General features: G+C 46.0%; 1 protein-coding gene across 3 annotated transcripts; it reads left to right on the top strand.

Moving 5' to 3' along the window:
• On the top strand, positions 1–25091 carry POLD1 (DNA polymerase delta 1, catalytic subunit). 3 transcript variants are annotated; one of them, XM_061589577.1, is made up of 27 exons: positions 2–208; positions 1891–2102; positions 2494–2607; positions 3765–3905; positions 4015–4140; positions 4897–5065; positions 5594–5708; positions 6004–6133; positions 6831–6997; positions 8163–8267; positions 9937–10077; positions 10204–10314; positions 11007–11198; positions 12304–12392; positions 12822–12938; positions 13398–13511; positions 14096–14243; positions 15976–16071; positions 16973–17110; positions 17768–17943; positions 18268–18420; positions 19808–19910; positions 20855–20987; positions 21848–21961; positions 22896–22948; positions 23364–23461; positions 24304–25090. In XM_061589577.1, the coding sequence occupies exons 2-27, from the start codon at positions 1901–1903 to the stop codon at positions 24398–24400; spliced, it is 3342 nt and encodes a 1113-aa protein (XP_061445561.1). In that variant the 5' UTR covers positions 2–208; positions 1891–1900; the 3' UTR covers positions 24401–25090. The 3 variants fall into 3 exon arrangements, with proteins under 3 accessions (XP_061445563.1, XP_061445561.1, XP_061445562.1); XM_061589578.1 differs by lacking the exon at positions 2–208 and adding an exon at positions 223–265 and having other exon boundaries at positions 24304–25091; XM_061589579.1 differs by lacking the exon at positions 16973–17110 and having other exon boundaries at positions 1–208; positions 24304–25091.

Raw genomic sequence — 25091 nt, 5'->3', positions numbered from 1 at the left:
GCTGGAAGGGATGCGAATGCGTGTTGCAGCCGATCACTCGCGTCAGGCCGTGTTGAAATTCTCGTCGCTCCCCGGATGAGGAAAAGTCACGTGCTGGAGCAGCGATGGCCAATGGGAAGAGGGTTGGCATGGCAACAAGGGCCGAGAGAAGCAGGCTCCTCCTCTGAACTAGTTGGCGGGAGACTGGTCGGGGAATAGGGGGACTGAGGTGAGAGTGTACAGGGGGGAATGGAGAGTGGTATGCAGCTGGTTTTCCTATCGTGATGTGCGTGTGTGGACGTTCATGGGGATTGGGGCTGCCGGTGTGGGGAGAGGGTGGGTGAAGTGTGTGAGCCCACTGGTGTTCCTTGGGGGAGAGACTAAGGTAGGGAACCTGTGATCCTTCAGATAATGCTGGACTATCCCTGACATCATCCCTGACTATCCCTGACAGCTGGGACTGATGGGAGCTGGAGTCCAGCAACATCGTCAGGGCCACTGGTCCCTCCACCCCTGATTTATGGGCTAGGGTGTATGAAGTAGTGGGGGCACTTGGAAGCAAATGAAAGGGGGTGGATGAGGGATGCTGAAAGTCTGGAGGTGGTGTGGGGGTTACTTCTGGGAGAGGTATCAGTAGAGGCCCTGTGGAAAACTAGGGCAAGGTGTATGTGGTGCAAGAAGAGGAGAGTGGATTATTGTGGCATAGGATAGATGGGGTTAATTGTGGGGGAGAGGTGGGTAGCTGGGAACTATCTGAAGGTTGGAGGCATATAATCCTTAGGAGGATTTTTGGGTGGGTGGTTCTGGTGCTGCTTGCTCAGGCATGTTACTATAAGAATTGCCCTTCTGGATCAAACCAATGGTTCATCAAGCAATGCCGGGAAATGGCTTTAAAAAGAATTATGTGAAATGCATGGAGTACAGCCCTGATAGTGATGAATGAATGCTTGATGATCTAGTAGTTTGGTTCATCATGACCATCCTTATTTGCTTTAAAGAGAACTAAGCACCAAACTCACAATAGATATATTATCCTGGAAGGTTGAATGTGTTCTTTGTTTGCCTTTTGGAATAACAGCTGATGGAAACTGTCATTTTGAGCAGAGAAACAATTTGGAGGGGGAGGAGTTGCTTAACCATTTCCCTTCCTGCTATTTATCTGCTTGGAATTTTTCTTTGCTCGTTGTGTGTGTTGGGAGGATGGAGATAAGGAAGTCAATAACATTTCTGCTCAGGTGGGAAAGCAATTGTAGTGAGGATTTTGAATGGATAAATGGCAGAAAGGGGTAATGCTAAGCAGTCTGTCCTTGCTGCTGATTGCAGCTTCTGAGGCTGCTTTTCAGTCAAACAAGCATACTTTTGTTTTTACATATCTCTGAAGCCTGAAGTACCATCGCCAGACCTTCAGTTTAGCTCTTCTTTCAGTGCAAATGCATGCAGCAAAATAAAATGACATCTTCTCTCTGTGTGCTTTGCTTCAATACAAACAAAGTTTATACATATTAAGGTTGGTAGTGCATCAGGAGGAGGTGAAAGCTGGTACTACTATTATCGGTATGTGTAGTGGCAGGAACACACCAATTCCATGAGAGTAGAGGTCCTAGACTCTTTAGCAACATATAATGTGGAAAATGGCTACAAAGGGGGTTTTGGAGTATTCATGGTTTCGTTCAGAGAGAGCCAATGTGGTGCCCTCCAGATGTTGGAATATCACTCCCATCATCCTTGATCATTGGTCATGCTCACGGGTTGATGGGAATTGTAGGCCAACATAATCTGGAGGGCACCATCCCCTTCTGATTCTGCTTTGGCTATGTAACCAGGAGGAGCTGTGGAAGCCTTTGGGGAAGACCTTGACATTTATGATGAAGAGCTTTGGCTATTGATATGGGACACTCTACATTTTTCTAGATTTGCCAAGATGGAAAACAAAAGGAAGACTTCCCTGGGAGGTCCTGGTGTGGGGGATCCTACTCTTTCCCAACGGAAAAGGCTACGAGGTGATTGGGAGGAGGATGGCCCCTCACAGTTTGAAGAGGAACTGGCTTTCCTGGATGAGGTGGAGACAGAGATGGCTCTGGAGGTGAAGGAAGCACAGTTGACACCTGATGCCATCCCTCTTGGTGAGTACATGGGTACCAAATAGGAAGGGGACTACTTAGGACAGTGAACCAGAAGGATTGAGGACTGACATACCAAGATTCACATTTATTGCTTTAATTTAGCATTTGGTATTTCTAATGGTTTTATTATGTAATTTTTAATTGTGCCCCTGAGTAATGTTAAAACATGTTGGGCACATTGTATTAAGGCGACACTTTTCAAACACCAGTGTGAGACTTTGCCTCTCCTTTTTTAATGTTTATTTTTGGTGCTTCCCCCCACCATCTTCCCGCTCTTGTTGATTAGCAGAATAAACTGGGGAGGTGCAAGATCTTTAGCCACTGAGGATCTGTAATTGGTCAAAAGGAAACTGATGCTCACGTTTGATCTGTCTTTCTTTGCTCCCTTCAGGTAATCTTTTCTCATCGGTGCGGAATCCAAAGTGGCAGAGGCCACTGCCTCCCAAAATAAATCCCAAAGAGGAGGCTCTGTGTTTCCAGCAAGTGGAACTGGATTATTATGTGGGTAAGTGCGTAAGCAGGTTGAATGCCAATGGAGAGGTCTTGAAGGTGTTTCAGGATGGATGGGCTGGGAATCCCTGGTTCTCTTCTTCCTGAGAAGGGGTTTGCTAAACTAAGTAATCCCTTTCCTTACTAAACAATAGCTCTCTGCTACTGAAGGGGAAGTCTGAAGCTGTTAAAATTCCTGGGGCTTTTGATAGCTAGAATAGACCCATAATGTTCCTAGCCCTGCATACTGGGTGGAATGGGCAAAGTCTGGAATTCCCCAGAGAGACTGTAGTCCTATTTTACTGATAGCTGGGTGGAAGGAAGGTACCATAGCAAACTTGTAGGAAAGCATATTTGGAAATCTGTGTGCAAAGCCTTAAAAAAATCTTGTCTTTCATTTTGAAAGAAAAGAAATGGGAGTTGCTAGCCCTTATGGTTGTGGAATAAAAAATGTACAAACATAAAGAGTTGTATGCAATGCTAGTCCCACTCAGAGTAGACCCATTGAAGTTAATATTCATGACTACCTTAGGTTCATTAATTTCAGTGGCACTGCTCTAAGTAGGACTTAGTTGACTACAGGTTCATTTGTTTCAGTGGGTGTACTCTGAGTAGAACTTATTTCTATATAAATCAAACTGGGCTGATTCTGCTAAAAAAGTTTAAATTAGAGGTGGCCTAAAACACTAGAGCAGGGGTTCCCAAATTGTGGTCCGTGGACCATGAGCTTCATCCTGGTGTACCGTGGATCAAATGGATTAAATATTCATATTGATTTTTAATTGTAATTTTATTGCTTCTTTTATTATATTGTATTTTATTATATTACAGTTTGAATTCTATGGGAATACAAATGGTAATACAATAAAATACAGTGTAAGAAATAATAGAAGCAATATGAATCTAATTAAAAATCATACAACATCTAGTGCAGCACATTACAATTGCTACAATAAGCAGAAAAAGTGTTCAGTGGTCTGCCAAGGTCCTCAGCAATTTTCACATAGTCCATGCGGGAAATGTTTGGAAACCACTGGACTAGAGCATTCTTTCTATATTACAGTTCCCTGGAGATTTTTTTTTAGTGGGAAGATCATTGTAATTTCAGTAAATAAATAAAAACAATATATTATTTTCAACAACTGATCGAGCCTTCCTCTCTTCCTGAGGCAGGTTCTCACCTCCCTGGATTCCCAGGAGCCACCCAGGGTCCAGTTCCTGTGTTGCGGATGTTTGGTGTCACTCTAGCTGGCAACAGTATCTGCTGCCATATCCATGGTTTTGCCCCCTATTTCTATGTTCCTGCCCAGGCTGGTGAGTGTTCAGATACAGGGGGAAGCAAGGGCCCCAGACCATCCTCTTTTCTTCTCCAGCTTAATCAGTTTCCTGCTCCCCTTCCTTTTTCTCCGAATTTTTCTCTCAGGATTCCAAGCAGAGCACCTGGCTGACTTTCAGCGGGAACTGAATGCAGCTGTCATCCGCGACATGCGATCCAATAAAGATGGTGTGAGCCAAGTTGTTCTGGCAGTGGAGATCTGCAACAAACAAAGTGAGCACGAGGGGGGGGGATAAGAGAGTGTGAGCACCCTCTTTGACTGGCAAGATCTTGGGTTAGACCAAGTGTAGGTAACCTTTGGCCCTTCTGTTGTTGCTGAATTACAACTTCCATCCTTGGCCATGCTTGCTGAGGCAGATGGAAAGTCTAGCTCAGCAACACCTAGAGGGCCAAAGGTTCCCCACACCTGGGTTAGACCCAGATCTGGGGTGCCTGCTGTGCCTTAAAATCACAGCAACCTCACTCTTTTAGCACCCTGAATAATGTTGCCCTTTCATGCCTAATCCCAGTGGTGCCCTCATGCTGCTTTGACTGTTAACTCTCCAGTGCTGTTGTAACGGCTAAGTTGGGCCTGGATAGATAAGGTAGTGTTGCATGTACAATTGGTGTAAAAGTGTTTAGGAGCTCTAAAGTTAGTGACCAATCTTAGTGCTACCCCAGCCTGTGCTTGTAAGTAGCATATCCACATACTTGGTAGCCTGTGACAAGTTAGAATTGCTGCCAAGCATCAAGGTGGGAAACTTTACAAAAACTGTGACGTTGATGAACTTACTGTTTGGAGGGTTTCCAATCTCCGCTACATGTGCAAAGTTAGAGAGAAGAAGGAAGATGCGCATCTGAAAGCTGTTGATGTCAAAAGAGAAGTAAAAAGAGCAGGAGATTTGGATTTGGGGTAAGAGGATCCACAGTCCTCAAAGGAGGCTGAATTCCCCCAGTGCCCTAAGACTCTTCCCCCCCCCCTTACTTCAGACATGTACGGCTACCATGGCGAGCATCTTGTACCCTTCCTGAAAATTACTATGGCAATGCCCCGACTAATCGCTCCAGCCAAGAGATTGCTGGAACAGGGACTACGGTGTGGGACATTGGGAGTGCACCACTATCAAGCCTATGAATCCAATATTGACTTTGAAATCAGGTAGGACCCTCCTCCGCACCCCGACTCCCCCAAAACAAGGTTGCTTGTTTGTTTCCCTCCTCAGAAAGCAGGCACTTTTATCCTGCTCTGTTCCACCAGCCAGAGCTATGCAGCTTCAACAGAGTGAGGTTTCTGCCCTCATCATTGCTTGGAAATGTGTAGCATTTGAGAATGCTCAGAAACTAAGGTGAGAGGACTGGATGAGGTTTTGGTGTTAACACATATTTTCATGTGTGTGTTCATTGAGGTGCTGTTAACTTGCTTATCAAAATCAAATGGCCAGGATCCTGCAGTGTGGAACGCAGCTACAAGCAGGATACAAGCACAGCGGATGGATTATGAGTGTGTTGGTGCCCCATGAGAAGGATCTATTGAAAATCCTGTTTGTCTCTGTTCCCTCAATGCCCCCCCACTCTCCCTCAACGCTTCTCTTTTACTGCATTATATTTAAGGTTGGTGGTGAAGATGTAAATTTTCAAGCTTCTCTACCCAGCTCCCATCAAACCCAAGATTTCTTTCCCAACTTAGGTTCATGGTGGACCAAGATGTTGTTGGCTGCAATTGGATTGAACTGCCTGCTGGAAAGTATCGCCTGCGACAAGAACAGCCGGCTGGAGAATCCAGCAAGGAGAATCCGCCCAAGGTGCTGGGGTGGGGAGGGGGCAGGTTTCCGAAGGTGCAGGACTGAGCCTCCAGGGAAAGATGTGAGTGGAGATGGGTGCATTGGCATGATGCTTAGTTAGATGGATCTGGCCAAAGTTTGATGTCTAGGGTCCTGGTTAGGGTGGCGCCTAGAGGAGGACATCTTTTCTGGAAGATTTAAACACAGTGTGTGCAGACTTAGGTTAGGAAAGCACAAGGATCTTCAAAACTGAAGACTTTTTGTTAATGACTATAGGAACACCTCATTAATTTTCCTTTTTTCTCTCTACCCATAGGTGTCACTCTGTCAGATGGAGGCTGATGTGGCCTGGATGGATTTTATTAGCCACCCGCCTGAGGGAGAGTGGCAACGCATTGCCCCTTTGCGTGTGCTCAGTTTTGATATTGAATGTGCTGGTCGCAAAGGTATCAAGGAAGGTTAAGGGTTGAGAAGGCTTAGGTTCTGGAAGTGGGATGCTAGTTAGCCAGAGTCCTGCTGGCTAACTCCACAAGTTTTTCTAAATAATGGCAAGGGTTTGTAAACCTAAAATGATCTCAGCATAAATAGGCTTTCTCAGTTAGGCATACATTTATCACTGAGATGGCTCTTCTTTAGGTCATTCTTAGAGAGAGCTGGGAATCTCAGGTAGCCCATTAAAAATAATGTGTTGAGTGGTGGTTTGTGCAGGAGGCCTGGCAAGCTGACAATGGTTGTTTGCCCAGGGCAAGTGGCTAAGGGTGCCTTAGCTGTATGAGCCAAACAGATGCTTTGGGTGAACAAAACAGCTATGTGAGAACAGTGGATTAATAGTGAAAGGCTTTTAATTGATTTCAGAGTGAACAATTTCTAGCTTAGTCTTACTGTATTATCGGGGCAGGATGTCACTAGTTCTGAGGCTTAGAGACACCCTGCTCCTGACAGTGTGTGAAGATCTTGTCAGATTAATAACTTTTGGTGTGGTTATGTTAAGGGAAGGAGTTAAATCATGAGAGAGGATTAATTGTTTGCTAGGTTTCAGAGTAGGTGGCCCATTACATAGTCCCTGAAAGGCAGTGGAGAGCTTTCCGTTTTTGTATTAACTGTCCCATTCTTTGTTGGGTTTTTTTTCCCCCTCCCATTCAGGCATTTTTCCTGAACCGGAGAAAGACCCAGTGATCCAGATTGCCAATATGGTCCTCCGCCAGGGGGAGAAGGATCCTTTCGTGCGCAATGTCTTCACCTTGCAGAACTGTGCCACTATTGTTGGTTCCCAAGTGCTCTGCTTCCAGAAGGAGGAGGAACTGCTCAAGGTAATGGTAGCGATTTCAGGGCTGGAAAATGGGATGGCCCTGTGGTGCTGATACAGGATGGAGAAGCTGAGCAGTGGTGGTGGGGGAGGTCCTGAATAACATGATAGAATGGTGTGTAAAAAGGGTGTGTGCAGCTGTATGTACTGGCTTAGTCTGTGGGAGAATAAAAACAAAAAAAAGTGCTTAAAAATAACAGCTGCGACCCTACTTGGAGAGGACGGATTTTGCCTCAGTTCCTCATGCTTTAGTGACACCCGGGCCGGACTGCTGTAATGCACTCTAGGTGGAGCTGCCTTTGCAGATGATCTGGAAATTTCAACTGGTGCAAAATGCACCTGCCAGGATGTTGGTGGTGGCCAGGAAATCAGAACATGTGATGCCTGTGTTGTACCACCTGTTTTGGTTGATGATGTGTTTCTGTAGTCCAGTTTTACAAGTGCTGGTACAGTATTGACCTTTTAAAGCCCTAAGCAGTTTGACTTGGAGAACATCATCCATTTATCAGCCTTCCTGCACTTTGAAACCCACTTCAGAGGCTCTACTTGTGTGCCCCCCCGAGATCAATTATGTTGGTGGGTATGGGATGTGGGTACAGGGCTTTCACAGCCCTGGCTCCACATCTAGGGAACTCTGTCCTAGTTGAAATTCATATGGCCCCATCATTACAGGCCTTTAACTGGGGACTGATGACCAATGTGTTTAAAAATGGCTTTCTCCTACAGAAGAATTTGATTTGGTTCTGCATGGCTTGGTGCTTCATGTTTATCTGAATGCATTGTTCCTACTGGACTGAATATGATTAGCGTTATTTCTGATTCTTGTTGTTTTATTACCTGTAGCGTTAGGGTGTTCTTTGGTTTTAAATGGATTGTTATGTACCGTGAGTTATATGTTGGAAGCTGCATTGAAAAGGGTTGACCCTAAAAGGTAAGCTATAAATATATTCAACAGAGATTTCCTTATTTAGACCACCAGAAACCTGAGAGAAGGAGGGTGACACAAGATTTTAGGGGCTTTTCTTTTCTTTTTGCTATGTCTCTCCTGAAATCAAGTGGCAAGGCTTGGAAGGACCTCAGCCTGAGATCCTGGAATACTGGACTAGATAGACCCAGTGGTCTCAATATATGGCAACTTCAAATCGTCAGATATTACAACTTTCTTCCAGGCTTGGGCAGAATTCATACGAACAGTGGACCCTGACATCATTACTGGTTATAACATCCAGAACTTTGACCTTCCTTATCTCATCAGCCGTGCCCAGACCCTCAAGGTGAGCCCAACTTTCCCTAATGCTGGAGATATTCTACCTGCCTCCCCAGATGCAATTCTGTTGCTATTCCTGTGTTGAAACAGAGGTTGCACATCATTTTGTCCTTCTAGGCCAGGAGTACAGAATCTTTCAAATCTGTGGGATGTAATGTCAGTGGAAACTGCCCCCCGCCTCCTGCCCCACCAAATGCATGAACTGTCACATTTGCAAAGGCACATCTGTACACCTTGATATGTTTTGACCTTTAGAGGTGTGCGTAGGTGCATGTGCATCAGCAGACAGGAACAAAAGCAGGAGCAGTTAAAAACTTGTTCTCTATTTCCCATAATCTGGGATATGAGTGGGGAAAACCCACCTCCTCTTCATTCTCTCAATATCAGCTGCTTGGAAAAGAGCATGCCAACAGCTGCAGCTATGGACTCTTGCCTTGCCTAATGGGCCATCTTAGCAGCTCTGGGACCTGTGGCTGCAACGAGCAACATCATCATCATGGAGAAGTCACATCAGGGCAGAAAGAAAACAAAGTCTGTGATCCTGAATCACCTCAGTTATTTCTATAGTCATCAAACCCTGAAGTAAACCTTGGTTTCTCCGTGCATGCCCTGTGCCTGCTGCTCCTTACAAGTATCGGATTTGCACTCGTTCCCCTCCCCCACCCCATGCTTCCCAGGAACACAGTCTTCTTTCTCGGTGCTTTACTTGCCTCAAATTGCTAAGGATTTCATCCAATTAAAGACATTTTAGTTGAGAGTACAAATTTAATCAATTAATTGATTAAATCTTTTTATACATTTGTACATAAGGCAAAAAGAAGAGTTTTGCGGAAAAAACGCCAGAGTTGGATCCAGTCTAAGGGTTTTTTTTCTAATAGTTTTTAAACTGAATTTTCTAAAAAGAAACAAAACCCCACAGTCAAACAATTCATAATAAATAAAAAAATGTGTTCCGTGCAAACACGGGAGGAGGAGAAGTGGATGGTGGCAGGGAGATGGCTGGGGGTCAGCCATTCAAGCAAATAGATTTGTTTAAGGAGTCCATATATTGGAGAATTTCCCATCTCTTGTGTTTACAGATGCCCATCTTCTGATAGGCTGCCAGCTGAGCCATGTCCACCTTACGATTGTGGGTGGGAATGGGGGTAGACTTCTCCTTTCAGTTGGATCTGGTCTGAGTTAGTTACACTTAGGTCCTGTTGAAATCAATGGGACAAGTTACTCAAGACTTAAGTTCCACTGATTTCAATAGGAACTAGGTCATTATTTCAATAAGGCCTTGCAGTAACCATGTCTACTGAAAAGTCCTATTGAATTCAATGGGGCTTACTCCTAGGTTAGGGCAGTTAGGATTGCAGCCTCAGTGCAACTAAGGTAGCTAGAATCCAGTCCATTGTTCTTTTCGATTCCCATGATGCACACACATGTGGCAGCAAACATCCTCCTGAAAGATGTGTTCTCTCTCACACACGGAATACCTCTTTGAGGTGGCATTTGCCATCTGAAATTTTTACAAAATACCTGGTATTTAAAATAATTTTGAAAATCTTCCCAGGTGCACTTTTCATGAATCTAACCAATTAACTTACACAGTGTTGTAGCCTTACCTATAATCCTCTGTGCACTGCTATTATCCTGCTGCCATGCCTCACACCTTCCTTTGTTGCATCCCCCAGGTCCAGATGTTTCCCTTTTTGGGCCGTATTCCTGCACGTAAGTCTGTCATCCGTGATTCTTCCTTCCAGTCCAAGCAGATGGGCCGGCGGGAGAATAAAGTCATTAACATGGAAGGCAGAGTCCAGTTTGATCTGCTTCAGGTAAGGGAGGCTAATAGACGCATTTTACAGGGGACTGTCAGGGCCTCCCAGATACAAGGCCAGCATTCTGTCCATTGGACCATGTTCAGTCTCCTAGCTTAGCCCTTCTGTTTCTCCCCTCTCCAGGTTTTGCTGCGGGATTACAAATTGCGCTCATATACATTGAATGCTGTCAGTTATCACTTTTTGCAAGAGCAGAAAGAAGATGTGCAGCACTCTATTATCACAGACTTGCAGGTAACAGTTGGCAATCAAACCATATGGCTCACCAGTTTTCCTGTCTGTAGAACAAACCTTTGGTGACTTTTATTCCTGACCATCCATTTCATCTTGCATCTGTTGTATAATTGATTTTAATGTGATTGCCTCAATATCCATAGTAGCTTCTCCTAATAGAAAAGGGGTTGCAAACCTGTGGCCTTCCAGTTGTTGTTGGACTTCAACTCCCATCAGTCTCAGCCAGCATGGCCAATAGTCAGGGATGATGGGAACCATAGTCCAGTAACATCAGAAGGGCTGTAGGTTCCCCATCCCTGTTGTAGAGAATCTTTCTTCTGATGCCTGAAATATCCTGAGTGCTTGGATTAGCCATACAATGTTCCTGATAGATACTGGGGAACACTCTTAGCCTCCCATTCCTCCCAGAACTACAGTTCTTAATGTTCTTTAGACTCAAGGGCTGGCATGAAGTTATCTTTATTTATGCCCTTTGCAAAGCACTGTGTGATGAGAACTACTTTAAGATTTCTGTTAATATACATGCTGGGCTCATACTGTCTCTCCCAATCCTACCTGGAGATGTCAGGGATTTAACCTGTTCTCTCCCGCTGAACCACATCTGCTTTCTTTTGTTTCTCTTCATCCGGAAGGAAAGGTATGATCTGCTTTTCCTGAATTCACAAGCCTTTTCTCTCCCCATCCCCCTGCAGAATGGTTCGGACCAATCCCGCCGTCGGCTGGCCGTGTACTGCCTCAAGGATGCCTACCTGCCCCTGCGGCTTCTGGAGAAGCTCATGTGTGTCATCAACTACATGGAGATGGCAAGAGTCACTGGTGTCCCTCTTAGTTATCTTCTGGCACGTGGCCAGCAAATCAAGGTTGTCTCTCAGCTCTTGCGCCAGGTGAGGGCACCTGGATTTTCTCATGAACTCTGAATGGAGACAAGGGAAGTCTCGGGCCACAGAGAAGGGTTCAGATAAATTATTTGAATCTTGGAGACTTTACGCTATTAAACATGTGCATAGTAGTTCTCAATTTAATTTATTAAATTATTAAATAATGTGCAGAGCACTTTACATTCTAAGGCTGTATTTATATGTTCACTTACCTGGAAACAAGTCCCATTAAACTCATTGGGGCTTATCTCTGAGTAGACATGCATAGAATTGCACTGTAAATATCATTTGTCACAAAAACCCTGTTAGATTGCTTCCTCTCCTCCTCCACCCATACATTTTACAGGTGCCTATTCTCTTAATTCATGACTGAGTAAATATTTTAACTCCCCAACTCTAACCACTACACCACACAGGTTTTCTTCTACTTTAATTAAAGAAGCCTTGGGGAGGCTATTTCTTCTACCGCCCTGGGCTCCTTTGGGAGGAAGGGTGGAATATAAATTGAATAAATAATAAACAGATAAATAATACCTCTCCTCTGTTTGTCCTCTCCCTGCTTTCCACTGTCACAATCTGCTCTGTAGGCAGCTTCAGCTCTCTGGCTACTATATGAACTCCCTACCCTTTAAAGGAAGAATTGCCAACATATTTTTGGATCTGCTAGCCCCAGTCACCAGGAAGGAATTGCCTTGAATGCCATGTGTAGAAAGCCACTTTGAGTGCCATAAGAACGCAAGAAGAGCCCTGTTGGATCAGGCTAGTGGCCCATCTAGTCCAGCATCCTGTTCTCACAGTGGCCAGGCAGATGCCTATGGGAAGCCCAGAAGCAGAACCTGAGCACAACAGCCCTCTTCCCCTCCTGTGATTCCCAGCAACTGTTATTCAGAGGCATACTGCCTCTGACAGTGAAGGTAGAACCTGGCCATTGTGGTTAGTAGCCATTATCCTCCATGGATTTGACTAATCCCCTTTTAAAGCCATTCAAGAGTGCCATGTATAGAAGAGCAGATAGACGTGATGGGTGGTGATGATGTAATAAATCGCAGTAGCCAAATGACTAGCCAATTATAACATTGACCCCAAACTGACATCATCTCTCCATCCAAAGGCCATGAAACAGAATCTGGTTATGCCGGTGGTAAAGTCAGAAGGTGGCGAAGATTATGCTGGTGCCACTGTCATTGAACCGCTGAAAGGGTAAGGGCAGCTGGAACTGAAGCCAGGGAAACAAGCCTCCCTCAGCCCCTGTCTAAAGTCAGGGTGAAGATGGTCCTGGTGTTGGACGCAGCCTGTTGGGAGTTGGTGCAGGAAAGCACTGGGTTACATCGGGGGTGGGGGGGTGGAAGCCGAGATTCAAAGCTTTGAATGGGAGGAAAGGAAGGGACAGTGTTGAGGATATGAGGGCTGGAGATCAGGCTGCTCCACTTTGGGGGCAATGGAGGAGAAATCTCTAGCCCAGGGGAAAGGATTCTGATGAGAATGAATGGGGTGTGCGGCTTGCAGTGGGAGAGATGGAACAAGGATTGGGTCCCTGGGTAGACCTGAGTCAGTGGTGTAGCAGCTTCTTGCGTTTCTGTGTATGAAGGTGGGAAGGAGGAGTGTAACAGACACACTCTTCTCTTGTAGCTATTATGATGTGCCCATAGCCACCTTGGACTTCTCCTCCCTGTACCCTTCTATCATGATGGCTCACAACCTGTGCTATACTACACTGTTGCAACAGGGGGCGGTTGAGCGCTATGGGTGAGTAGAAAAGGATAGTAACAGCCACCTTTTGCTGGGCTGCACAGTTAACTGAATGGAACAACAGCCTAAGTATGGGAGGAGCCAAGTAACTGTATTGCAGCCCTGGGGTGGGAGGGAGACGCTCCTTCCTAATGCCTAATATGGGAGAACCTAAGTAAGAGGGATAGCCAAGCAAGCATTGTTAATGTGCAAGCCCACCTCACCTCCATCAGTAGTTCCTGATGTCCCATAGAAAAGAGGGAGATCTCTTTTTGTCTCTGGCAAGGTCTTACTGGGGATAAAATGAGTAAGGGAATTTTGGAAGTGTGAGGATGGGAGCTACCCAAATGGCGCGTGTTACTTACTGGAGGGAGGGAGGGATTGGAGACTGGGATGATGGTGTGTAAATGGAAGTGGCTAGTGGCCAGGCTCCCAAGGGAATTTGCTCTCTGATGGACTGTTGCCTCCTCCCACTAGGCTTTTGTCAGAGCAGTTCATTCGCACCCCAACTGGGGATCATTTTGTGAAGGTGTCTGTTCGCAAAGGGCTGCTGCCTGAGATCTTGGAGAACTTGCTGGCTGCCCGTAAGAGGTAAAGTGGGAGGCACATGTGCAGGGCTTAAAGCAGGAAGAAGGGAGAGCAGGGAGGAGGGGCCAAACACTCTGTCACCCCCTTTGTGCCCAGCATAGAAACCAAGTGGGATGCCAGAGGAGACAAGCCCCTTCCTTCTCATCCAGCATAGAAATGCAGAAGGCAGGAGCTCTCCATCCCCCAGCAGGCTAAGCAACTTCTGTGGGCTTGTTTACAAGAGTGAATTTAAGGGAAGGATGTGGGCGGGGGGGATAAGAGATACCTAAAATGCTTGGAACCCTGGAGTGGGTATTAAGAGATCTAGGAATGGAAGCCAGAATATCTTAGCTTTTGTAGTGGCAGGCAAAGGATTTGTGTATGTGTGTGCGTAGCAAAGGTATGCCATCTAGTAATGTAGAGGCCAGAAGGTTTGGAAGGCAAGAGTCCTGGTTGTTAAAAGTTAGGAAATATACATAATGGATGTGTATTTGGGTCTCTCAGGTGGCAAATTATTTCCTAGCAAGTTGGGCTAGTCAGAGTGGTCAGGACAGAATCACTGATGATCATTCCTTACCCTTTCTTACTCTGTCCCATTTTTGGCTCAGGGCCAAGGGTGAGCTGAAGCAGGAGACTGATCCATTCAAGCGCCAAGTGCTGGACGGACGGCAGCTGGCCCTCAAGGTCAGCGCCAACTCTGTTTATGGCTTCACTGGAGCCCAAGTGGGCAAGCTGCCTTGCCTTGAGATCTCTCAGGTAAGCCTCCCCCCCCCCAAACTTAGAAGAGTTCTCAGGTCATGATTTAATTTTACAATATGTTAACGTCAATTAAACACAAGGAAACTACTAGTACATATTTCCCTGTTATCAGATCAGCTGGTTGCATATCAGCAGTGTGTGTGGGGCAAGTCAGGTGGTTATTAAGTTATCCCTCATTTGCTATCACTGGAGCTGACTGGAGTGAATTTCTGTAGGTATCCTTGCTGTAGTGATCCTTGGTCTTGTCTTGCTGTCTGCTTGTGGCTTGTCATAATTTATGGAGTAACCTTTCTGAACCTCTAAATGAAACGACGTTCTGGCAATTGATTGGCAGTGGGTTCAGGAAAGGCAGAAGGAAGTACTGCTCACACAAAGCACGGTTTAACTCCATGGAATTCACCGCTATGAGGTGCTTTGATTGCCAATAGCTTAGATTAGTTTTTTAAAATATTAGCCATATTCATGAAGTGTGCAGCTATCTAAAGGCTAGCTGTAAACTTGACAGATGAATGGAAACTACATAGCCTATACCCCTGCATACCCAGATGCTGGGAACAAATGGCAGGAGAAGGCCTGCTTGGTATCTGCTCAGTCACTCTTGGAAATGGAATATGAAATACTGAACTTCATGGATTTTGGCTTTTCTAGCTTTAATTTTGCAAGGTTGGTTAGCCAGTGGGAGAATATTTTTAGTATTGTTTTCGTATTGTTGAATACTGTCCCCATATAAACACTTGTGGATGTACTGTTACCACTGGGGGGGGGGAGTAAAAAAAAAGAACACAACTAGAGCCTACAACAAAACGTTGCATTGTATCCTTGCCTCTTAATAGAAGTGTTCCTTTTCAGTGTGCCAGCCAGCCATGCCCTCTTCCAGCAGGTCATTCCATCCCCCATTTTAATTTTTTCTTTTCCAACTGACACTCTGCATTCTGTGGCTTCTGAGTCAGTTGGGCTGGTGTCCCTTTAAGTTTCTTTTTAAAAGATTATTTGTTCTTTTGCAAATCTTAGCATTTCCCTGAAAGTGCTGATACCTCCCTGCTTTACTCTTGATGGCCTTGTTTTCTGGCTCAGTTTCTGTCGACACTCGCCACCTGAGTTCACTATTAGAGGGAGTTATAAGAATTGCTTCACTGGATCAGAGCAAAAAATTGTCTTGCTAGATCAATCTCCAAAACATCTCCCACTTAACTAAAAGGACAAAACAGGCTGACCTCTGTAAACTCAGGAACTTCTGTCTGCCCTGGCTGTGAAGAGATGAAGTTCCCACCTTAGCTGAGAAGAACATTAATGGGAAGGATGTGTTCTTGTACCACTTAACAGATGTTGCTAGAAAGATCTACCTGGTTGGGTGATGCCCACAGAGATCTTGTTCAGTATGGGTGGATCTGTTTCTTGAAAAGCCCATTGTTTCTGGAAAAATGGACTTTCATATATATATTAAAAAGTATGTTAAGCTTCCTTGAGCATGAGAGGGAAGCTGGAGAGTACTTTTTAAATAACAAGCCTTTTATGGAACAATAGATTGGGGAAGCCCAAGGCTCTGGTGGTTTTTAGTGGGAGCGACACATTGGCCTGAGGAAAGCCCTGTAGCAAGGGTTATATGGATGGGGTGGAGGGCAGGGTTTTGGGTTAAATGTTTAAGCAACTGTCAGTGGGAATCTCCTTGAGGCCTTTCATTTGTCCCCCCAGAAAGCCTTCATATGTCATCTTTATGCCTCTTTTCCAGAGTGTGACTGGTTTTGGGCGTCAGATGATTGAGAGGACGAAGCAGCTGGTGGAATCCAAGTATACTGTTGCCAATGGTTACAGCGCTGATGCTAAGGTTTTTATTTATTATTTGATTTATATCCTGCCCTTCCTCCCAGTAGGTTGGAGGGGAATGGGTGGGCTCCATCTATATTACTGGGCTATTGTTGTGAGAAAAAGGAAGAAGTAATGGGAGTGGTGGAGGACATCTACAGCAGTGTTTTAAAGTTAGCTAAGAATCATAGAAGGGGCCTATAAAGCCATTGAGTCCAACCCCCTGCTCTATGCAGGAATTCAAGTTAAAGCATAAAGCAATGTGAACTCAGTTCTGAAAATAGTCTTAAAGTAGGGCAGTGCATTCATAGAGCACATTAGTGAGTAATAATTATTAAAATTGCTGTCACTAGATCCAGTATTAGAGTTATAACTGTACGATTTCACATGGTGAGTTTCATGCAAGGTTATCTGCTGCCATTTATTTTGCAGTATTGACAATAACTGACTGAACCTCTTAACTGAATTGGAAAGGAATGTTGGCCTGTTTGAGAGCTTTTAATTGATAAGAAAAATGCTTGTTTGTCAATTATATTATAAAGCAAATCTCATGTAGGAATCTAATTAAAAACTACCAAGCTAACTCACTTAACCTATTCCACCTCAGTTGTGGGCCTTGTTTTGCCACCTCACACACTGTTTTTGGCAGTGTTACGTTCTCAAGAGACACTGGTAGGGGAGGGACCCCAGCAGGGAGGACTAAAGAGAATGATCAGGAGGGAAATGAGTCTTGTGGCTTGAAAAGTGGCAAAGGCAGTGGAATAAAAGGAATGAAGCAGAAGCTGCAAAAGGAAAAGAGAGCGACACTGTGTGGCTTGTGGTAGAGGCAGCTGCCATAGTCATTCTACAGCTGAAAAACTGTGAGGCACAGAGAGATGGGTAATAGTTCTCAAAATTTTTAGTTTAGTGTTCTTCCATAACAGGTAGTATATGGGGACACAGACTCCGTCATGTGCCGACTGGGCGTGCCCTCAGTCGCTGAGGCTATGGAGATAGGCCGGGATGCAGCTGCCTGGGTCTCCAGCCATTTCACTCCCCCCATCAAACTGGAGTTTGAGAAGGTGAGTTGGGCAATGGACCTCTCTCTTTCCCTCCAACATGGGCTCAGTTTATAAAGATCCTCGAAATGCTTAATGGAAGAGGCAGAAAATAGAGATGGTATTTGGAGTTGATGGAGGGAGAAGAAAAAGATGGGGGGAAAGACCAAGTAAGTTAGTGCATGCTGAGGAACATTTGTCAAATGCAATAGCATCTACCCTGAGGGCCCAAACTAGGCATGTTGTCTAATAATGTGCAATCAATGTGCATATTTTCTTTTAATATAAATTGCAGCTGAGCAGCCTCGGAATCACACGGGGTGGGCAGTGGGGGTGTTAATTTCCTTCCTCCAACCATAGCCTGGATTAAAATGGTCTTTCTGAAAATGCTATTTGCATTTAAGGAGAAGCCTCCAGTGGCCCTCAAACCCTGTACAATTACAGAGCAAGTACTTGAAAACATCCATTGTTTGTTGTAACTGAAAATCTAATCCTCTCCAACCCTGAGGACTTTTTTTTTAACCCCCATCTTCCCATATTCTTCCAGTCACTGAAACCCAATCTAATTTTAAAAAAATCTTTAGTAAATCTTCTGAAAGAGGTTCTGGCCTTAGTGCCTAAAGGCTCCTCATGTGTGATAACACAGATCTTTTCTATTTTCTCAACATACCCACCTGCTAGGTGTACTTCCCTTACCTCCTGATCAATAAGAAGCGCTATGCTGGCCTTTATTTCTCCTCCAACCCTGACATGCATGACAAGATGGACTGTAAGGGCATCGAGACGGTGCGTCGAGACAACTGCCCCCTAGTGGCAAACCTCATCAACACTTGTCTGCAGAAGCTGCTCATAGATAGGTCTGTGGGTGTTTGAGATGAAGCCCCATTCCAAGTAGGGTCTGACCTTTGGCCTGATGAGCGCCTCTTGAGTAGTAGGGCAGGGGAGGAGGTGGGTACATATGTGATCCAGGACTGAACAATGTTTATTTCAAATTCCTGGATGCTGAAACAAAACTTCTAGTTTGCCGAAAATGGCAAACTGTTCAGCATCTTGAAATATCTTCAGCATCCCAGTCTTTCTAAAGTCTGTTTGAGATCAGAATTTTGATTCCTTTGGGAACAGTTCTGTTCTGGGGAAAAGAGAGAGTAAGTTTAAATTATCTCACGCTTGCTTCTCTGCAGGGACCCTGCCGGTGCTGTGGCCCATGCCAAGGAGGTGATCTCTGATCTGCTGTGCAACAGAGTTGACATCTCGCAGTTGGTGATCACCAAGGAACTGACACGCACGGCGGATGAATATGCAGGGCGCCAGGCTCATGTGGAGCTGGCTGAACGGTGAGTTGAAGGAGGGAAGAAGCGACTTACGTTTCTTTCAACTTCTTTTTGGAGAAAGGGAGAAATGCATCACTGCAGAAGAGAGCAAGGGTGGTGACCTAGGCCCCAAGACACCCCATGTCAAGACTTGGGAGTGGAAGGACTGAATATACGCAGCTACCTTTTTGTGCTAAGTCTGACCGTCACTTATCTGCTCTGACTGACAGCAGCTCTCTTAAGTTTTCAAGCAGAGAGTCTTTTTTCTACCCCTGTCACCTGAGATCCTCATAAGTGGAGATGCCAGGGATTGAACCTGGGACCTTCTGTGCACAAAGCATCTGCTATACCACTGATCTGTGGTCCCCTTTCTTGGACTTTGAGAGCAAAGGGCATTGTGGACTGTCTGTTTCCCCTCTTCCTCCCCCCCCCCACAGGTTTCTTTGCCCTAAGCGATAAGCGCCAGTCTGCCCTCAGGATGGCGGAAAAAGGTGCGTGGGTGTGGGGTGGCTGGTGAGGCATGACCAAAGGGAAAGGCAGAAATAGTCGTGGCCAGTGCAGCTGCAAGTGGAACCTCCTGTACCGCCCACCCCTCCTGCTGTGGGCTTCCTGTCTGCCTACAGCCTTGTCATCTGCCACACGCCAACAGGCACCCTCTGGTGTGGCAGGCTTGCTCCTTTTGCTTGGCTGCTTCACTGCCTCTTGATAAACAAGAGTTTAGATGGTGAAAGTCTCCCTGTTGAGGCCGCCTTGATTGGGGAGGCAGAGCTATACTGATTGCCCTTGTGTTTCATTCTTTGCTGTAACTTTTTCTGGTTATTTCTCAGCAGTGTCTCCACTCAGGGAAAGTATGTTAATGGTGGTGTTATAATCGCACCTTGGTGACATATGTCAGGCTTTTCAGTCTCCCACGTTTTTATTTATTTATAAAAGTATTTCTATCCCACCGTATCATAAAATATCAGGGTGGTGTACAATGTCAAAACATAAAACACCATTTAAAAATTACAAATGCAAGTAATCATTAAGGTGATTGGCTAATCAAAAATAAAAATTAAACAGCTGCAGAGACACCTGAAAGTTAAAAGCGAGGATGCCTGCTGAATCTCTGCTGGAAAAGTGTTCCACAGCATGGGATAGGCAACATTAAATGCCTGAATTCTTACTGAATGACTGAGCTGAGATCTTTCAACTCTTTCTGAGGGACTCGTCCAAAGTTACTGTTTTAAAGTCATTGCTCTTGCGCACACACACGCACCCGCCCCACATCCCTCCTGCCTCTGACAATGTTCCTCGGTCCCAGTCTGTAGTGTTTTCTCCTGCTCAACACAGCCTTGAGGGTTGGTTCGAGTCCGACATGCAGCCCTGCACTCTGACCCACCTAACATCTTCTCATGGCTTCTACCCTTAGGATGCGTCGGCGAGATCCTGGCAGCGCTCCCAACCTGGGGGACCGAGTACCGTATGTCATCATCGGTGCTGCCAAAGGCGTTGCAGCGTACATGAAATCTGAAGTGAGTGGGGGAAGAGGGATGTAATGGGCAATAAATAGGGAGTAACTCTGTGAGGGAGGGTTTGGGCCACTTTTATGCATATACCTGTTCAGGTGCAAAACTGCATCATTATGTGCATTGTTAACCCAGGACCCTCAGGCAACAAAATGCTTTGGGAATGAAGACATTTTGGTAGCAACAACTCAAGTGGGGCTTGGGAAGCTGTAGCTCGTGGTAGACCACCTGCTTTGCATACAGAAGGTCGCAGGCATCTCCAGGTAGGGCTATGAGAGACCCCTGCCAGAGGGGTGCTGTCAGTTAGTGTAGACAATATTGAGCTAGCCAGACAAATAGTCTGGCTCGATAGAAGGCAGCTTCCTAGTCCCTGTGTTCTTCAGTGATTTGCATTGCAAGTTTTGGAGCCTCCTTTTCCTCACCCATTTTCAGTAGATTAACAACGCCTGTGGTGGGTCTTGTTTAAATTTAATTAATCCTTTTGTGTGTGTTTGTGCGTCACTTGCTCTCTTTCTGCCATTTTCCTTTCCCCTCTTCCTCATTGTTGAACTAGTTGGCTGGGGAAGGAAGGAGAAACCTCTAGACAAGTGGCAAGAACTCCTGGTGGGGTAGGTTTCAGAGTTGTCCCTGCACATACACCCTCCCAACTGCTCTGTGTTCAGGCCAAAATGCTCTAGTTGTTTTGATGCTGTGCAATTGACCTGATCTCCGAAGCCAGTTGCTGCTACCCTGAACTTCCCAAGTTATGACCTGCACATATGCACACGTATGTGTACATGTGCACTCCCCATACGCAGCCTTCAGGTTGCCAGGGTGGAGTTGATTAAGTAACAAGACTCCAGAGGCAGAGAGATGAGTGCTCTATATGTGCCAATGCGCACTCACCACCCAACCCCCCCCCTCCCAGCAATGCTCCCTGCGTTATGTCTTTCCCCTTTTTGTTTCTTCAGGATCCCATCTATGTGCTGGAGAATAACTTGCCTATTGACACTCAGTACTACCTGGAGCAGCAGCTTGCCAAGCCCCTCTTGCGCATCTTTGAGCCTATCTTGGGAGAGGGGAAGGCACAGAATGTTCTGCTGAGTGAGTGTGATCACTGGGGTCCAACACCAAGCGAAACTGGAGCCAGGCTTGAGCTGTGCTTTGTGGGAGTGTCTTCTCTGGAAGACAGAGGAATAAACCTGTGATCCTGCAAGAGTAATTCTCTTCTAACTTTGGATTAATTTTTATGGAATACATACCCAACCCCTGTTACTCTACTCATCGTTCTCATCATTCAGAGTACATGTCGGCACATGCTTCTGCATCTGGGGTTGGGTGGAAACAGAGCATGCTCACCTTATTTGCATTTTGTGAGCTCCAAAGCAGCATCTAATGAAGTGATCTAAACATGTGGCCCTACAGACCTTTTCAGTAGGAGGGTTTGTTTGTTTTGTCTGTTATCTGTGACACCACGAGGAACTTGTCCCTAGGAACTTGACCTTCAAGAGAAATAAGTGTCTCCAGGTTTGAGCCCTGCCCCACAGATGAGTAGGTAGGAAGAAAAGTGTGGGCTATCTTTTGGAGAGACTCCTACTCCAAGCTGTTTTTCCCCTGTTTCTGGCAGGGGCTAGATGTTCCTTCACCAAAACAAATCCTGCCCACCCTTCATTTGAGCCACAGGTGAAAACTCAGCTTTTGTACTCCCCAAAGTCATCCCAAAGAAGGGGATGGAACTGTACTAAGAACCTCCGATGAATATACAGGCACAAATGGCTTGTTCTGGGGGGGAATGCTTCTAGGGAAATCTGGGTACCAATCCATTTCCACCCACAGCAATGATGAAGGCAGTCCAGGGTGAGAGAAGGCTCGAGTACTGATCTCTCCCCTCCATTACACTTTCCCTTGTGTATATGTGGATGACGTGGAATGTGTGCTTGACCCTTAATTTCCTTCCCTTGCAGAGGGGGAACACACCCGCTGCAAAACGGTGCTGACAGCCAAAGTTGGAGGGCTCATGGCTTTTGCTACTAAACGAAGCACCTGCATTGGTTGCCGGGCCGTGCTCAACCACCATGGTGAGATCTTGTCCAGGCCTGGCTGTCTTTGTCTCTGCTTTGCAAAGTCTGTCAAAATAAGTTCCCTCCCCTCCCCCATCCTAAACTTCTAACCAGCAGTGCATGTTGCAAGATCCTATTGCCGGAACTTGCCACAGAATGAAGTATGTGTGTTTGTGTCGAAGTTCTGCCTCTGCTGAGCTTTTGTTACCGGCAGGAAGAGCTTGCAGTATATGCAGATAACCTGACCTCTTGTCACCTCTGCTAACTCCCCTCTTCTCCCTCTTTATCAAGTTTGCAGGTGGGAGAGGGAGGGGCTGTTTGGAAGTTGGGGGAGAGAGGCTGAAAATGAAGATTTCTGGGTTTTTCCAAAGAAATGTGGAGCTGGAAAAGGGGACAGGCCCAGCCAGGGTGCCTAGATTGTCTGGGAGGGGAGTGGTTCATAGTGGGTGGTATAGAGAAGAGCCAGAAGCAAGGATCCTGGGCTCTCTATGGGAACTTACTGGAGATATCCTGAAGGCCTTATTGGCACAAGGGGGAGAGAGAGAGAGGATGTTTGGGATGAGGGTCCTCTCCATGGTCCTATCATGCTGCAAACTAGATTGCAATGCACAGAAAGTAGGTGCATAGCATCAAGGAGATGGCAGAACGAATCACTTCAGATTACTCAAGCAAATGAGCCAAGCTACCCTTCAGTGAAGGGCCAGACCAAACCTGGGCCACTGATCCATCTGACACAGTAAAACATTCCTTCCCGGACCCAAAAGTGGAGATCCGTCAGACCCTGAGCATGATCAGAATTCATTCGCCACATCTTCCTAGCAGAAATGTGACTGGGTTCATCTCCATGCCATCCTGGTTGTGGCTTTTCTTCAGAATGGGTGTGGGAAAAGGAACTCTAAAGTAGAAATGGGATTGGGTGGGAATGGCTTTCTGACATGCTTCTCTCCTTCAGGTGCCGTGTGCAAGTTTTGTCTGGGCCGCCAGTCTGAGCTTTACCAGAAGGAGGTAAGTGGATCTTTGGCAGGGCTGTCAGGTAGAAGGAAATGGCCACCCACCTCAGAGGTCATGGGAACTTGGGAAGCCTGCACACTGGACTGAGATGGAACATCTGAACTAGACTTGAAGATATAACCTGGACGTTCCTGATTTCACTGCCATGAACTCACTAGGCAGCCTTAAGCTAACACTTGCTCTCTGTTTCTCTGCTATCTCCTCTCCCCCTTTCTTTCTCTCCAGTCCCTGTGGAGTTAATAGTACTGAACTGCCTATCCAGGGTAATTGTGAGGATCACAACAACATAATCTATGTCATGTGAAGCAGTTTGAGGATTCAAAAGTGCTCTATAAATACTGAGTAGCAATCAAGTCAGAGTGCTTGGCTTCTGTCACTACTGTTTCTCTTTCCCCCCTCCCTGGGTTAGGTGACCCATCTGAGCTCTCTGGAGGAGAAGTTCTCGCGCTTGTGGACGCAGTGCCAGCGGTGCCAAGGGAGCCTGCACGAGGATGTGCTCTGTACCAGGTGAGGGCTGGCCACCCACCACGCCCTCGCATAGCCGCCACCAGCTCTTGCCCGTTCCCACGGGATAGTGGGCTAAAATATGACTTTACGCCACCCCCAGGTGTTTACAGCAGCTTATCAGGCTGGTTTGAGAACAGCAAACAGATGGCTCCCACAGAGAGGTAGGGGGTGGTGGTACTCCCGAAGATGTTTATTACCTTTATAAATATAGCACCTGTCAGAAGCTGGCAGCGGCCGGGAGAGGGTGAAGTGGAGAGAGCCTTCTGCTCTCCTAACCCGGGGAGGGGGGAAAGTAATCAGCTGGGTTGCCTGGGTTTTCCAACAGAGGAATGGGCCATACAGGTGTGTAAATTGGGAAACAATGGCAACCAAGGCCTGGTGCATGCAGGTAGCAACTCCTGTACTACACAGGTGGTAGAATGGGCTATATCTCTTTCTACTGTAGGACTAGGGTACCATTTTTGAATGTTCCACTAGTGTTTTTTTTTATCCTCCTTGCATATAGATAAACCAATCCAGCACTTTCTCCCTGCTATACTAGTTGTTTTTCTTATGTAGAGTATTTCCATAGAGGAACATTCCAAAACCAGAATCCACCACCTGCAGTCTGAAGTGGTGCAGTCCATGCTATCACCTCCTTCTCCTACATAAGTTGATAGAAGCAGGGACAATAGTGTGAGCCTAGACTTCTGGATTCTCTTGGTCCCATTTTCCTGCAGGGGAAACCCAGTTTCTTCTCCTGCTAGTCTTTCTAAGCATCATCGGTCTCTTCTGCCAGTCTCATAGGATGCCTGCTATTTGTCTATTCCATGTCACTCCCACCCTTCTCTCAACTCTTTCAGCCGTGACTGCCCCATCTTTTACATGCGGAAGAAAGTGCAGAAGGACCTTGATGACCAAGAAGTGCTGATTTCACGCTTTGGGCCCCCCACGTGGTGATACCTCCTTGACCTATATTTCATCAGACTGAAATCCACCACTGCTCATTCCCTTTGAAAAGGGGGAGGCAAAGGCTCAGTGAGGCCTGATTATTTTCCAGAAGAAAATTGTTCCTGTTCTGTTCTAGACATGGCTTTTGTTGTCAGACTCAGGGGCAGAAGGTCTCTAAATATTGAAGGATAGCCTAGGAAAACTCCCTTGAGATAATTTGCGGAGGGGTGGGAGGGTTATGTTTTTGTAATATGAATTTCTACCAATAAAGATATTTCTTCTTTTCTATATGCAAGTGGCTTATGTGGGATAACCTGGAAAACTCTTGAATTCTATGGAAGGACTGGAGGATGGCAGAAGTCAGATCTGGTTTAGTGGAAGTGATTGTAGGGGCTAGGAGACACTTATGGGCCACATACTCAACAGCTGAAACAAACAGTATGGACAGCTGTAAAGCTGGTACAACTGATTTATATTTCCAGGTGTTGCATTAATGTTTAGGGTTTGCTTTTGTTTTTTCCTGGGGGAAATTTACATCATCAGTACCCATTAAACAAACACAAGAAGAGCCCTGCTGCATCAAACCAAAGGCCTGGTCCAGCATCCAGTTTCCTGCAGTGGCCAAAGAGATGCTTATGGGAAGCCCTCTAGCAGAACACGAGGGCAAAGGCCTTCTCCCACTGTTGATCCCCAGCAGCGT

This window comes from Rhineura floridana, chromosome 11, assembly GCF_030035675.1.
Source record: "Rhineura floridana isolate rRhiFlo1 chromosome 11, rRhiFlo1.hap2, whole genome shotgun sequence".
NCBI classification, from domain to species: Eukaryota; Metazoa; Chordata; class Lepidosauria; order Squamata; family Rhineuridae; genus Rhineura; species Rhineura floridana.
This window is presented reverse-complemented; position numbering and strand designations above follow the sequence as displayed.